The following is a 13,649-nucleotide window of genomic DNA, read 5'->3' as shown; positions in this document are numbered from 1 at the left end:
TACATTTGTCAATGTGTGGTTTCTTTCTATTCGTCTCTTTATCGTACAGTGTAATTAAATTGTATTTGTGTTTTTTAAAATATCAAAGCAAAAATGTTTCATCGTATTGAATGAATGTTATTTTCCTATCGTAGCAGCTTATGGTTGATCTTTTTACAAATTAAGGGCTAATTTTACTAGAACGTTTTTCACTATGATCTCAAATTTGCACACTAGAGGGAGCCATACAGCAACACAATCGCCAGGCCTGCCAAACAAATACAAAGATTTATACATCTAAATAGTTAAAAATAAGTTTTTCTCTCTAATCTGAGCCTTGCTTGTGGGTACATTAGCTATATGGTGTGAGACTAATGCATTTAACCACAATAGATCTTTCCTCGTGAATAAAAATGTGAAGTTTTCAATTAAAGCTTTTCCTTTCATTTGTTGTGTTGTAGAATAAAATGTACCCTTAATTTAACTTTGTATTTCACACAGATGTAGGTGCTTTTACTCACAAGGTCTTGATAGTACAATTAAAATACCTGTAATTATTTCTCTGTGATTTGATCAGAGAAACCTGTGTGGAATGTGCCTTGAATTCATAAAATGATTCCCATCTGACTTTGCAGATACGACCTGCTCTAAAATAATTACGTGAGTGAGTCGTGAGGCATTCCACAGTGTTATATCTCTGCCTGAGCTTGTTGTAAGTCCACAGTGGTGTTGTAAAGGCGTTTAAGGGCTGTCTGATGGCACGGGGGAGGATTATATGTCTGGAAAATGGGGTGGAGTAAACAACAGTAAGTGGTTGTCTTATATAGTCTGTTTTACCCAGACGCACCAATTAGCACAATTTCTCCAAAAGCATCAAAAAGGACAAACAAGATCCCATAAAACAAGACTTTTATTATTATTTTGTTCCAAGACATTTTAGTTTTCCCCCAGCAGCTTGAAATTCAAATCCAGTGCATACAACTATCATGTATCTCATTTTTGTGGAACTTTGTCTCAGTACTGTGCAAGTTTGAATAAATAATGATTAATTTTTCTACAAAAAGAGGGAACGGAATTATGTTGTTATTTTTATGGCACATGATGTAACTTAAAATACACAACACATACATAATTAAGACCATACTTCAAAGTATCCTCCATGGAGATTTATATGTTTTATGTCATACTGTGGAATATTATAGCATAACATTTCTATGGAAACAAGCAGTTGGAGGCCAAGTACGAGTCAGATTTGTGGAGCTGCAAGCCCGATCAAAAAGTAAAAACACAGGTTTTTATACTTTTTTCAATGCAATAAAACCATTCAAAAAATAAAAAATAAGTTTAGTCCAGTTAAATGTTCTTTTGACAAAACGTTGTGTAATGGGCCTTCCTAGATAATAATTAAACTGCAAAAAAAACAAATGGTCATTTTAAATTAAATCTTTTTACCCCTCAACTAGATTATCACCAGTTCAGCAATACTTCACCAAATATGTTAGAATAGCAAGAAAGGACTATGGCCTTGGCAGAGGTCACAATGGTGCATTGTATTTTATTGAAACACCTTTTTTACTGCCTTGACCTGAGTTAATGAATTCAGCTTTGTTATGCTCTTCACTCCTCTCATCTATGTGCACATGAAGAGTGAGACTATAAAGTGCTGTAAAGTGCACCCTTGGGGAATTATCTGGCCACATTACAACAAGGCATGATTTCTCTGTCTGCGAGGGCCATGTACAGTGAGGAAAGCTCTCCCTCTTGTCTGGTCTGAAATTTTCATCATAGGTGCATTTCCACTGAGTTATTTTAAATAATGTATTTTTATGTTATTGCTCCAAATAAGTATAAGTAAGTTAGCAGCCTTGATTTTTATTGTGAAGCACTTTGGTCACTTTGAGTGTTGTAACGGGCTCTATAAATAAAGGTTGATTGATTGATTGATTGATTGATTGATTGATAAAGTCACATGTCCACCTCACAATCAGTCAGACTCCAACTACTGACCAAAGAGCTGTGAAAATACACCAGACAAAATAGTAGAGCTCCACAAAGCTGGAAAGGGCTGTGAGTTAATTGGGAAGCAATTGATAGAACATGGAAGAGTCTCCCTCAGACCCGGGCTCCATGGAAGATCTCACCTCGTGGGGTCTCAGTGATGATAAGAAAGGTGAAGGATCAGCCCAGAACTACACAAGAGGAACTGGTCATTGACCTGAAGAAAACTGGGACCACAGTTTCAAATCTCACTATCGGTAATACACTACACTGTCATGGTTTAAAATCATGCCACGCACAGAAGGTTCCCCTGCTTAAATCAACACATGTCCAGGCCCGTCTGAAGTTTGTCACTGACCATCTGGATGATCCAGAGGAATCATGGGAGAAAGTCATGTGGTCAGATGAGACCAAATAGAACAGTTTGGTATGAACTCCACTTGCTGTGTTTGTGGAAGAAGAAGGATGAGGACCGTCCCAAGAACACCATCCCTACTGTGAAACATGGGGGTGGTACATTATGCTTTGGGGGTGCTTTTCTGTTCAGGAGACAGGACGACTACACTATGTTAAGGAGAGAATGAATGGGGCCATGGCTGGGTCTTCCAACATGTCAATGACCCGAAGCACACGGCCAGGAAAACCAAGGAGGATCAAGTTTCTGGAGTGGCCTAGCCAGTCTCCAATAGAAAATCTTTGGAGGGAGCTGAAACTCCATGTTGCTCAGTGACAGCCCCGAAACCTGACTGATCTATAGAAGATCTGTGTGGAGGAGTGGGCCAAAACCAAGACCCCTCCATAATCTAAGTGGGAGAACTGGCAAAATTGCAGGGTGTTCAAATACTCATCTTCCTCTCTGTAGCTGCTTTAGTCTCCAGTCTCTTCCATTTAGTTCGCTAAAGCCACAGGGCGACGCTTGCTCTGCCCTCATATTCTCTGTTACCTGGCCGGTTTGATCTCTTTGGCGTTCTGCAGGGCTGCTTGAGGTGCGAGGCTGGATTTGATGAAGTCTGTCGTAATGACCTCGTCCTCCCCCAGTCCCCGGACGCAGCGCTGGACGGCTCGCAGCACTTTGTAAAGCCGGCGGTCCAGGGCCAGCAGGTGCGGTTCGGTCAAGATCGGGTGCAAAGGGTCTTTCTCCAGGGATTCCCTCATGACGTCACTGAGTCTGAACTGAGGCTGAGCCAAGAGCTGCAGGCGGACCAGGGTGGAGCGCTTTATCCTGCACACAAACAGTGCTTTTCAGATTCTACAGTTGTGATGATGTCATACTCCCAAATGGAGGGCAGTCATTTGGTGTTTTCATGAGAGCAGCGGATCTGGATACAATTGTAATGTTAAGCGTTTAAAATATATAAAACAAATTGAACATTACAAATACATTTTCTTTGATCCTTAGAAATGTGCAAATATATATATAAAAAAAATTAAAAATTGTTTTGTCTTTTTAACATTATTTCCTTTCTATAATTTTTCATTTATTTTTATTTTTAATCTCAAATCTGATTATTTGCATTAGTAAAAGGTGCATTACATTTCTATATCACTGTTACTGTAGTATGCCCCTTTTTATGTGAAAAAAATATTTTCATCTTACATTTATTAATTGATAGTTAAAAGATTTATTTAATAGTCAAAATGTAAAAAGCCTCTGCTCCACACACCCACAAAGCTACTCAAGAAAAGTCGTAGTGGTGCCAGAAAACTATTCAAATAAGTACATTATTCTATATAACAGGTTACTCAAGTAGATGTAATTAATCTAATCAATTTCATAGTGCCAAATGTAAGGCCTTTAAAGCATTCCAATTCACAATAAAGTATTACATTTCAAATACAATATATATCGTATCGTCTTTGTCCAAATGTGCGTTCTGTTTTATGATTAAATGTATCAACTCGCTCAAGTTAGATGTCTGTTTAAGTTTTTCAATTACAGTATATTTTATTACTAATAATAATATTGAATTTGAATATTAGAAAATATAGTAAATATTAATATGTTTCATGTCTACATTTTAACATTTATAGTTAATGTAGTTGCATTTTGTATCTAACATATCTTAATTCATCAGTATTAGCATTAACATTGACCTAAACTGCATTAAATAGGTCAAAAAATAGAACTACAAACATAATTCAACATATCTGAACTATCCAATACATCCCATGAACGCAAATCTCAAATGGTTTAATCATTTCATGTTCAAAGTTCATGAATACTCACATGCAGCACTGTGTGAGCGGAGCCAGGATGGACATTTCATCACGAGAGTGTTTCCCAAATCTAAACAAACACCCAGCAATTCAATAAGCACAGAATATACAGATTTGTGTGTCTCGCTTCAAATAATTAAACAATCTTTCTTGAATCAAATCCGCCTCACCCTCTTGCATTATCCAAGTGAAGCAGAAATCCTTCATCCCCAAACATGGTAAAGATTTCATAGTGATGTCTGTCCATGTTTCCTATCAAAGACACAAGATCAAAGTTAAAAGAAAAACTCCTTCACTGGACTTTTAAATGAAACAATTCTAAATACCCATCAGGAAATCGAAGATGGCCATGTCTATGATGTTGAGGAGACGGTTGCCTTTGTTGTAAGGGTGAATCTGTTTAATCGTGTCGCAGTAGAACGGATTCACCTCCCAACTTCAAAACATGAAGACCTGTTAAAGGGATTTAGCACTTTCATGACTCCTCTATATTTACTAATGGCTTACTCTTCCTTGCCAGTGAAGGTGTAGGAGCGTATCCAGGGGTTGGGGATGGAGAGGCGGGGTGCGATGCTCAGTCCGGGCAGGTAGGCGGACAGCGAGCCCTCCAGCAGGTCAGGACGCCCGCACACCGCATACTCCGTCTTACACATGTACAGGCATTTGGCAAAGAAGCATGTGTTGTTCACTGTTTTTTTGGGGGGAGGAAAGCAGAGCGAAATGTTGGAATACAGATGAGTTTCCTGTTTGTACACATTTACACAGGCTTTTATCAGCGGCGTCTTTCCCTCCGGCTGGGTGCTGCATCACCCAAACATCACCCAAACATCACCCAAACATCACCCAAACATCACCCAAACATCACCCAAACATCACCCAAACATCACCCAAACATCACCCAAACATCACCCAAACATCACCCAAACATCACCCAAACATCACCCAAACATCACCCAAACATCACCCAAACATCACCCAAACATCACCCAAACATCACCCAAACATCACCCAAACATCACCCAAACATCACCCAAACATCACCCAAACATCACCCAAACATCACCCAAACATCACCCAAACATCACCCAAACATCACCCAAACATCACCCAAACATCACCCAAACATCACCCAAACATCACCCAAACATCACCCAAACATCACCCAAACATCACCCAAACATCACCCAAACATCACGCATCAGGAAGAGCTCAAAGATGGTTTTAAACAGCGATGTGCTTTGTGTGTGATGACGAAAATGTGAGACGTTGTAATCGTGTGGTGTTTGTGTTCATGCTTCAATAGGATCCTGTCATAAAAGAGGGCGTTTGGGTTTGAATAAATAGCAGAATCCTGACACCGCTCGACATTTGGTATAGATGTTTACACAGTTGATGCATAGAATTATTTTGGATCCCAGATGAATTCAGTTTGTTATTACTTTTGTTATTTGTGAAAAGTTAACTTAAAATAGATTTGTGGACATTGTGCTAAATATATAAGCACCACATCTCTACTTTTGTTACAGGGCAAAGCTCTTTTTATTAAAGATTGTGTGACAAAATATATAAAATTAAATGTATCTTAATCCCAAAAAGGGGAAAAAAAGGGAAAATTGTAGAAAATGGTTCAGTTGTAGTCATCTGGACACTGTTTTGAGTGACTCTTGGATTCTAAAACAGCGTCCAGATGACTACAGTCTACAACTGAACCATTTTCTACAATTAAACACTCCTGGACCAATGAGGGATTAGGTCACACAACAAAGACCAATGTAAAATCGATAGAGATTTTAAGATACCGCATACTTAATTCAAAAGTATTTAAACACAATGTGATAAATGTGAGAGAGTTTACTTTTATACTTTGTTTTGGCCGATGCCTTTTAATGGACGTAGATGGTTCTGACATCATACATTTTTCAGTTTTGTCTTTTTGTATCTTGTGAGTGACATTTCACTTTCCATGGAGCATTGTGTTGTTTATTCTGTGATGGAACAAACAGTAAAATTGCATTTCACCCATCCCACAATGCCGCTGGGGCCAACTGTCAGGAGCAGAGGGCTGGAGGTGATCTTGAGCTCTTACCTACTCTACCTGTTTTAAGCTACTGGCTTAACGCTTCTTTTTCACAACATGAGCATTGTGTAAAGTATTTAAAAAATCCTTGAACGGCAATAGATCCTAAACGATGAGGATGTTTACCAGGAGACTTGAAGAACACATATTGAAGGTCTTCATTTTGGGTCACGTCGTAGACTTCTCCTGTGGCATTCACCATTCTGCCCACAGCCGGGGGCACTCTGCAGAAGTCCAGGACCCTGAAAACAAAAGATCAAGTGTTTAAGTTACGAGGCAACGTTAACTCCCACTTTGTTTCACACAAGGTTACAGTTCATACTTGTTTATTCTATCAACAAACTACCATGTCATTCAACTCACTATGTTTATAAGGGCCGACTGAACCTAAAGTTTATTCCTCCCCAACGGCCGTGCTGGAAAAGCTGTCCCAATAATCACTGTGTAAACCTCTTTCTGCTGCAGTAGACATTCCCCAATTTACAGATTTCATTATGAAGTGCCTTTAAATTACTTTACATTGGCATCATGAAAAATGCACTAAATCTGAATGCAGAAATTGAATTAGATTTCTGAGCAGACACACTCCGCAATAACACTTTTGGGCAGGAGATGATAGTCATTGGAGACTGTTGCTGATGTGGCACTGTTGTTTTCAGTCTGCTGTATTGAAGCCGTGTCTTGTTGTGCTCATGTGGCTTCCTAATGATACGGTCTCACTCAGATGACTATACTTCTGTGAATCACACCAGCTCAGCCTCGGTGCCTTTACCTACAGTGTGTGTGTGTACAGTGTGTGGAAACCCTGGGCAGGGCCGATATGGTGCAACCAGGAGGTTATTATACTGGCACCAAAACACTAGAGACAATATTGACCAGTTACCGTTTCCTATTGATAATTCGTGGGTAAACTCTGAACACACATATTGCATTGTCTGAGGTCTTAGATGTTCTGTAAGCGTTCCATATATTCAATAGAAAGAACCTTGCTTTAGCTTCATTATCGAGGCCAGTAAAGTAACAGATGTGTCTCCATAACAACATGTAGCCCAAAGCAACGATGCAACATAAAATCCCAGGCCCTAAAATAGCCAATGTATGACACAAATAAACAGAAACAGATTAAAAATAATGAGGTTTTAAGAGGCTGCACCTGTCCAGGTGAAAGGCAGCGATCTCTGCGTTGTGTCTCTGAATGTCGACAAAGTAGAAGACGTTTTCAGGCGTCTCCTCGTGTCTCTGCTGCCTAACACACAAGGACAAAGAACAGAGACGTGACACTGGCAAATCTGCAATCATTGGTCAAGGGAAATCTTTTGGGGATAACAAATGACTATGAGATTGTATATAATTTATTAAGCTAAATATTTTGATAATAGCTCAACAACTGCAATATTATAATGTTAATGTTAAAGAAACCTACAAACTCCCTTCTCACCTCATTGGCTTGAACATGACTTTGGCAAAGTTGTGCATCTTCAAAGCCAGCTTCAGGTGGAAACCACTGGGCTTCACAACTGGAATAAAAGCAAAAACATAGACGGAATTATTTCATGTTGTTGCAGCAATATCCGCCTGTGGTGTTTTTGATGTGTTTAAACTTAATTTGCCTTTTCTCATCGCCCTGCTGTGAGTTATGTCATAGCAGTCGGCTGCACTAACCACACACACACCTCCCCCGCCGAGCCTATAAAACACACCAAAACATATAGACTTTACAATTTACTTTTCACTCTTGAAATTGAATCAACGAATGCCAAATTGGCAAACAACCCAACTGTGTGGGCGTCGCACGCAGTAGATCTCTGCCGCTGTTACTAAAATAAAGGGACAGTTTGTCAAGGATAACTTTAAAATGGATACGTTTTGTTTTTATGCTTTTGTCTTGGCAACGAGTAGTGTTTATGTGGTCGGACTGAACCAAAACACAGACTACACATGTGCAGAGAAAGAATGTGTGCTATTTTTCAACATAAATAGCTCATTCAACATTTTCACACTAACCAAAAGTAATAGTATGACCACTGCAATGCAAAAACAGTGAGGTTGAAGTAGAAGTAGCATACATCAGAACTGTGTACAGCCTGTGCACCATAATGTATTCTGCTTTGACTTGTTGGCTATTATTACAGCCGTAAATAACAAAGTATAGTCAAGAGATGTTTGCTCATAATGTTGTTCAAAATGAGTGAATAGTCAATTATCTGTCTCAGCATTAGCAACACAGAGGTAAAAGAAGAGTAGGTGGAGACGTGTGTGGGCTGAGAAGCAGGAAAGTGTCTCTTTGAGCATGTACACATAAAACATTTAATTAAGAGCCGGCTTTCTTTGAACATTACCATTTTGTTTTCCCCTCAAAGTGCATGTCTCATAGATCTAGAAGCCAAAAAAATCCTATTATCTAACAGGCAGCAGTGTGTTTGCCTCTGACAGTCCCGACGAGCACACAGGAACAAAGCTCCAGTCAGAATTACGCATGGGGCATTGTGACTGAGACAAAAGAACATTTAAAAGATGTTTTGTGGTTTACCTTGTGTGCAGTCACAGGCTCCTTTTAAACCTTTCTCGTCTTGAGTGTAATCTAGAGATGGAATAAAGAGCATCAAATTGGTCATACAATTTTGAAACATTAAACAGTGTTCATTGCTGTGTATGTGTTTTGTTTAAGCCTATTTTATTCCTACAAATATATTTGCATGCTTCTATTTCATCATATCTGGTTTTTGTTTTTTACTATTATAATTATTCATTAATTTATGTTGCATTTTACAGCTAACGCAAGCTCCTAGTTTGTGAACTTGGTTCAGGCAATAAAACTGTTTCTGATTCTAATGTTGTCGATTATAATATTTTGTCCCAGTTTTTGTCAATGTCATATTTTTGCTGACTAAAACAAAATAAAAGTAATCATAAAGATTAACCAGGAGAGTCCCAATGAGATTAAAAACCTGTTTGCTAAGGGAGTCCTGGCCAAGAGGCAGGAAAGCTTAAATCAGTTACAACATACAGACAAACAACAATAAAATATATTATTTTAGTTATTTTTAGTTATGTTTTTGTCAACTAAAAGTACTAAATATATCAAAATGATTAAAAAAAAAAATAATAATAAAAGAAACAAGTGGAGACTAAGATCCAAGTTCCACTTTTCAATCCCAAAGCCCCAAATCAGAACATAAACTCAAAGTCCAAAGAACACGTCCCATAAAGCCATGTCATACAGTTGATAAAAATTAAAATAAAATATAAATGTAAAAAAGGAAAATCCCTTTAGTCAAAAAACTAAGACTAAATAAAAACTTGCCAAAATGCACACTGATACTGAGAAGGCCTTGTTCCAAACACATATTGCGCCTTTCACCATGAATCTAGGTCAAAGGCATGAACGATGAGTGATGCAAATCTAATCATTTGTGTAGGAACATGCACAAAACAAATCAACAAACATTTGCACGGAAAATATATGTGCATCTATTTAACGAGCAACAAACAGTTTGCTCTTCATTCTGAGTTTACGCTTCCATTTAATGTACACATAAATCAAACATATAAAAGTATTTGTGACCCTGACTGTGGTCTTTCCATTACAGTGGGGGCACGTTGGGGCCATAGATTCACCTGCATGGATGACCTTCATCGACGTCATGTCTTGGAGGAGCTGTGATATTGAGGGGTCGTCTCTGGAGTACAAAGCGTGGCGGTTTATTCCCAGGTGAAACTTGACCCAGCTGGCGTCTGGGTCGAAGGTGGCCTTGTGTGTGGTGACGTTGATGTTTGCGCTGGCCGCGACTTCATTGTAGATTTTCATATGCCTGTCGAGCAGAACCGGATATATACATATAAATCATGAAGACGTTTGACACACAAGGCAAGCAGCCATAGGTGGTTGTCAGGGATGTTATATTTGCTTACTGAGCAAACATTCAAATGAAGGCAAAAAACGAACACATTTCAAAGAATTTCCTCAATGTAGAGATGAGGAATATATTGATATAACGAAAAGAGACTTGCAATGTTATCTGTGTAAAGGGTTTAAGCATTGATAAAGCTGACCAGACAAAACAATTTCCTATTTTCTGGATTTCAGTCTGGATCAGTCTTGTGTTTACTTTTACAGTCTTTTCCTGTTTTGTGCAGTACCTATCACAAACAGGGTTGTCATAGGAACATTTTTGAGGGATTGCAAAAAAATATTATGAATTATTTATCATTAAGAGGAATATAATTCACATTCATGTGCATGTAACTGATGAAATTAGAGTGTTTATTTTGACATTATTATTAGTATTATCTTGTCCTACGCTAGCTGTTTTTTATTTAATTTTAATTTTAATTTCCCCCCTCCATTTCTTATTAGGAAATGAGAGGTTTTGTCTATAGGAGTTTTTGTTTTTAAGAGTTTTCGTTTATAAGAGTTCTTCTATTAAGAGTGTTTTTTAAATTTCCTATGTGTTATCTGTCCTTTTCCTCTGTATCTACCTGCGATGCAACAAAGAAATTTCCCCATGTGTGGACAATAAAGGATTATCTTATCTTATAAAATAAACTAGATATACATTTTTATCAAACCCTAAACCGTAGAGGACCAAAACATATACTTGCAATGAGAGTGGCCCCACAATGCGAGCGCTGACCACACCGTACTGAATTGTCATCATGTCAGAAACCCCAAAATCTCTGGGACAGGGCTGAAAAAGTGATGATTGAGCACAAATCTCCCGGTAAGAGACGTGTTTCATCAGTCACGCAGCACAAAGGCTGACAGCTCTGGGGTAATTGGGACAAAGGTGCGACGCAAAGTCAATTATGTTTGTTTTCGTCCTGCTGTTTTTCTAACGCACCAAGATAGACTGACCAGGAATGTATCCGCTTTTACTTTCCAGCTTGCAAATAAAACGTTTAGATCAGGTCATGCCAAAAAAAACGTCTCTCTGTGATACTAGTTGCAAAGGTTGAAAGCCAAAACATGACCGATTACTCATGTTACACATAGTTTTCCATCTTAAAAGTGGAGATAGACAGGCAGCGTCACACATGCCAAGTCGGTTTAGCCAGCAATGGATTAGGAGAGCTTTTACTACTTTCAAATCTGTGTTTACCTAAAAAAAAAAAGTGACATGTGATGTTCTTTTCCTCCGCCAGCCTTTGGACTTTGACGGCACACTCCAAAAGATTCTACAAAAAATGCCTGAGCGCAAACAGTGGACACATGCAGTCTTGTGTCTGCGGTATGCTATGGTAAGTTGAGTATAAAGCGACTGTAATGGGCTGGACTGGTCTTAGAGGTCACTGTCTGTACCACTCTGACAAGCCTCAAACAAATACTGAACGCTGCTGTTTGACTGAATAGTTACTATAGTTACTAGCTACTGAAAAAATGAAGGATTTATAACTAAATGGTGTTGTACAAATTGTATTTAGCAGAGCACTGTAATAACTGGTCACGCAGGGGACTTATCGCTCTTGCATTTATCAATTTCATATATCATTTCAGCAAATAGCCTGGAAAACATGCATTTTTACTGTTTGCAAGGTCACCGATCCACAGATCTGACATGTAACTTGGCCTGCTGGTGTCTCAATAACATCTCTATGATGACAAGCAGAAAAGTTACATAGGGCACCTTTAATATACTCAAATCAAGGCATAAAACAGGAATAATGTAGACTTTAAGATGCATTATGATCAGAACTATAGACTGTATTAATGAATAATTAATATAATTGATTTTGCAAGTATTGACGTACTCATTATATTACTCGAAGCATTCATATATTTGTGATGATATCTAAGTAATTTAGTAACACTATATATAATACTTTACTATGGTATATAGTGCAATATTTTCATAGGCGTAATAGGAACTGAACCACTAAAACCATTTCCAAACCATTAACTGAACTGTGCAGCTCAAGTACCGACCTGTCCCACTTCGACACCTTCTTCTGGTAGTTCTCCATCAGCTGTTCCACTTCAAATAACCGCCCTGCCTCCTGCGCAGGTGCCTGGATGTTGTACAGCGGGTGAGCGAACAGCCTCTCCAGTTTGGACCCCACGTTTTCCTCCGTTACAGTTGCAGTTGTTTCTAAAGTTGTTGAAGACGTCCAGTTGGAAAACCTGGGCAGTGCCAGTCCCCGATGTCCTGGCAAAGTGACGTTACTGAGCGGGCACGAGCACAGACTTCCATGGCTGAAAGAGCGCAGCTTTGGAATCAAGACAAAGTAGAGGTCAGCTGAGAAGATAGTAGTTAAAATGGCAACCACGACCAAACGACCTCTTTTCATTATTGAAGACAAAAAATAACTGTCAGGAAAAATAGAAAAGCTAAAGTTGAGTTGGAGCGCTTCAGCACAGCATCACTTGTAGAGTCCACACACACTCCCAAGAAAATAGTTGTGTCTCCTCCTTGAGCTTTTTACTACCTCCAATCTCTATGTTTTGGTTAATTTCCTCCTGAACTACCTTCTCCTCGTCCTTCTTTTTCTTCAAGCTTGGCAGGAAATGAAGAGCGCGGCGAGCCACGAGCGAGCGTGAGTTAGCAACTGTGTCTGACAGTTTGACTGCTTCCAGGGACCTGCTGCACAGAGAGTTAGGGGAGGAGGGAGGAGAGAGGAGAGAGGGAGGCAGAGGAGAGAGAGAGAGGAGAGAGGGAGGAGAGAGAGAGGGAGGAGAGAGGAGAGAGGGAGGCAGAGGAGAGAGAGAGAGGAGAGAGGGAGGAGAGAGAGAGGAGAGAGAGAGGGAGGAGAGAGGAGAGAGGGAGGCAGAGGAGAGAGAGAGAGGAGAGAGGGAGGAGAGAGAGAGGGAGGAGAGAGGAGAGAGGGAGGCAGAGGAGAGAGAGAGAGGAGAGAGGGAGGAGAGAGAGAGGAGAGAGAGAGGGAGGAGAGAGGAGAGAGGGAGGCAGAGGAGAGAGAGAGAGGAGAGAGGGAGGAGAGAGAGAGGAGAGAGAGAGGGAGGAGAGAGAGAGGGAGGAGAGAGGAGAGAGGGAGGCAGAGGAGAGAGAGAGAGGAGAGAGGGAGGAGAGAGAGAGGAGGGAGAGAGGGAGGAGAGAGGAGAGAGGGAGGGAGAGAGAGAGAGGGAGAGAGAGGGAGAGAGAGGAGAGAGAGAGGAGAGAGGGAGGCAGAGGAGAGAGGGAGAGAGAGGAGAGAGGGAGGGAGAGAGAGAGAGGGAGAGAGAGGAGAGAGAGGAGAGAGGGAGGAGAGAGAGAGGAGAGAGAGAGAGGAGAGAGGGAGGAGAGAGAGAGGAGAGAGAGGAGAGAGGGAGGAGAGAGAGAGGGAGGAGAGAGGAGAGAGGGAGGAGAGAGAGAGGAGAGAGAGAGGGAGGAGAGAGGAGAGAGGGAGGCAGAGGAGAGAGGGAGAGAGAGGAGAGAGGGAGGGAGAG

The 13,649-nt window shown here is 40.1% G+C and overlaps 1 protein-coding gene across 1 annotated transcript; it reads right to left on the bottom strand.

Moving 5' to 3' along the window:
• Window positions 1-2,914: 2,914 nt before the first annotated feature.
• On the bottom strand, window positions 2,915-12,849 carry fam20a (FAM20A golgi associated secretory pathway pseudokinase). Its single transcript, XM_072455577.1, has 11 exons — window positions 12,195-12,849; window positions 9,890-10,083; window positions 8,802-8,852; window positions 7,710-7,788; window positions 7,425-7,517; window positions 6,398-6,513; window positions 4,702-4,882; window positions 4,521-4,630; window positions 4,365-4,446; window positions 4,205-4,264; window positions 2,915-3,199 (listed from the first exon to the last, which is right to left on the bottom strand). Exons 1-11 carry the CDS (start codon window positions 12,554-12,556, stop codon window positions 2,917-2,919), a joined length of 1,611 nt encoding a protein of 536 aa, XP_072311678.1. The 5' UTR covers window positions 12,557-12,849; the 3' UTR covers window positions 2,915-2,916.
• Between the last annotated feature and the right edge of the window lie 800 nt (window positions 12,850-13,649).

Source organism: Eucyclogobius newberryi, unplaced genomic scaffold (assembly GCF_026437365.1).
Source record: "Eucyclogobius newberryi isolate DKJ021-1_F unplaced genomic scaffold, fEucNew1.0.hap1 SCAF_20, whole genome shotgun sequence".
NCBI classification, from domain to species: Eukaryota; Metazoa; Chordata; class Actinopteri; order Gobiiformes; family Gobiidae; genus Eucyclogobius; species Eucyclogobius newberryi.
The sequence above is the reverse complement of the archived record's forward strand: the minus strand, read 5'-3'. Positions and strand labels throughout refer to the sequence as shown.

Bases quoted from the DNA above. Each gene is read 5' to 3' on its own strand.
- fam20a (XM_072455577.1), bottom strand. From the start codon at position 12,556: ATGAAAAGAGGTCGTTTGGTCGTGGTTGCCATTTTAACTACTATCTTC. The intron at 6,514-7,424 runs GTGCAGCCTCTT...TTTTGTTTTCAG, and splicing joins GCTGCCTTTCACCTGGACAG to GGTCCTGGACTTCTGCAGAG. The intron at 4,631-4,701 runs GTAAGCCATTAG...CATGTTTTGAAG, and splicing joins ACCTTCACTGGCAAGGAAGA to TTGGGAGGTGAATCCGTTCT.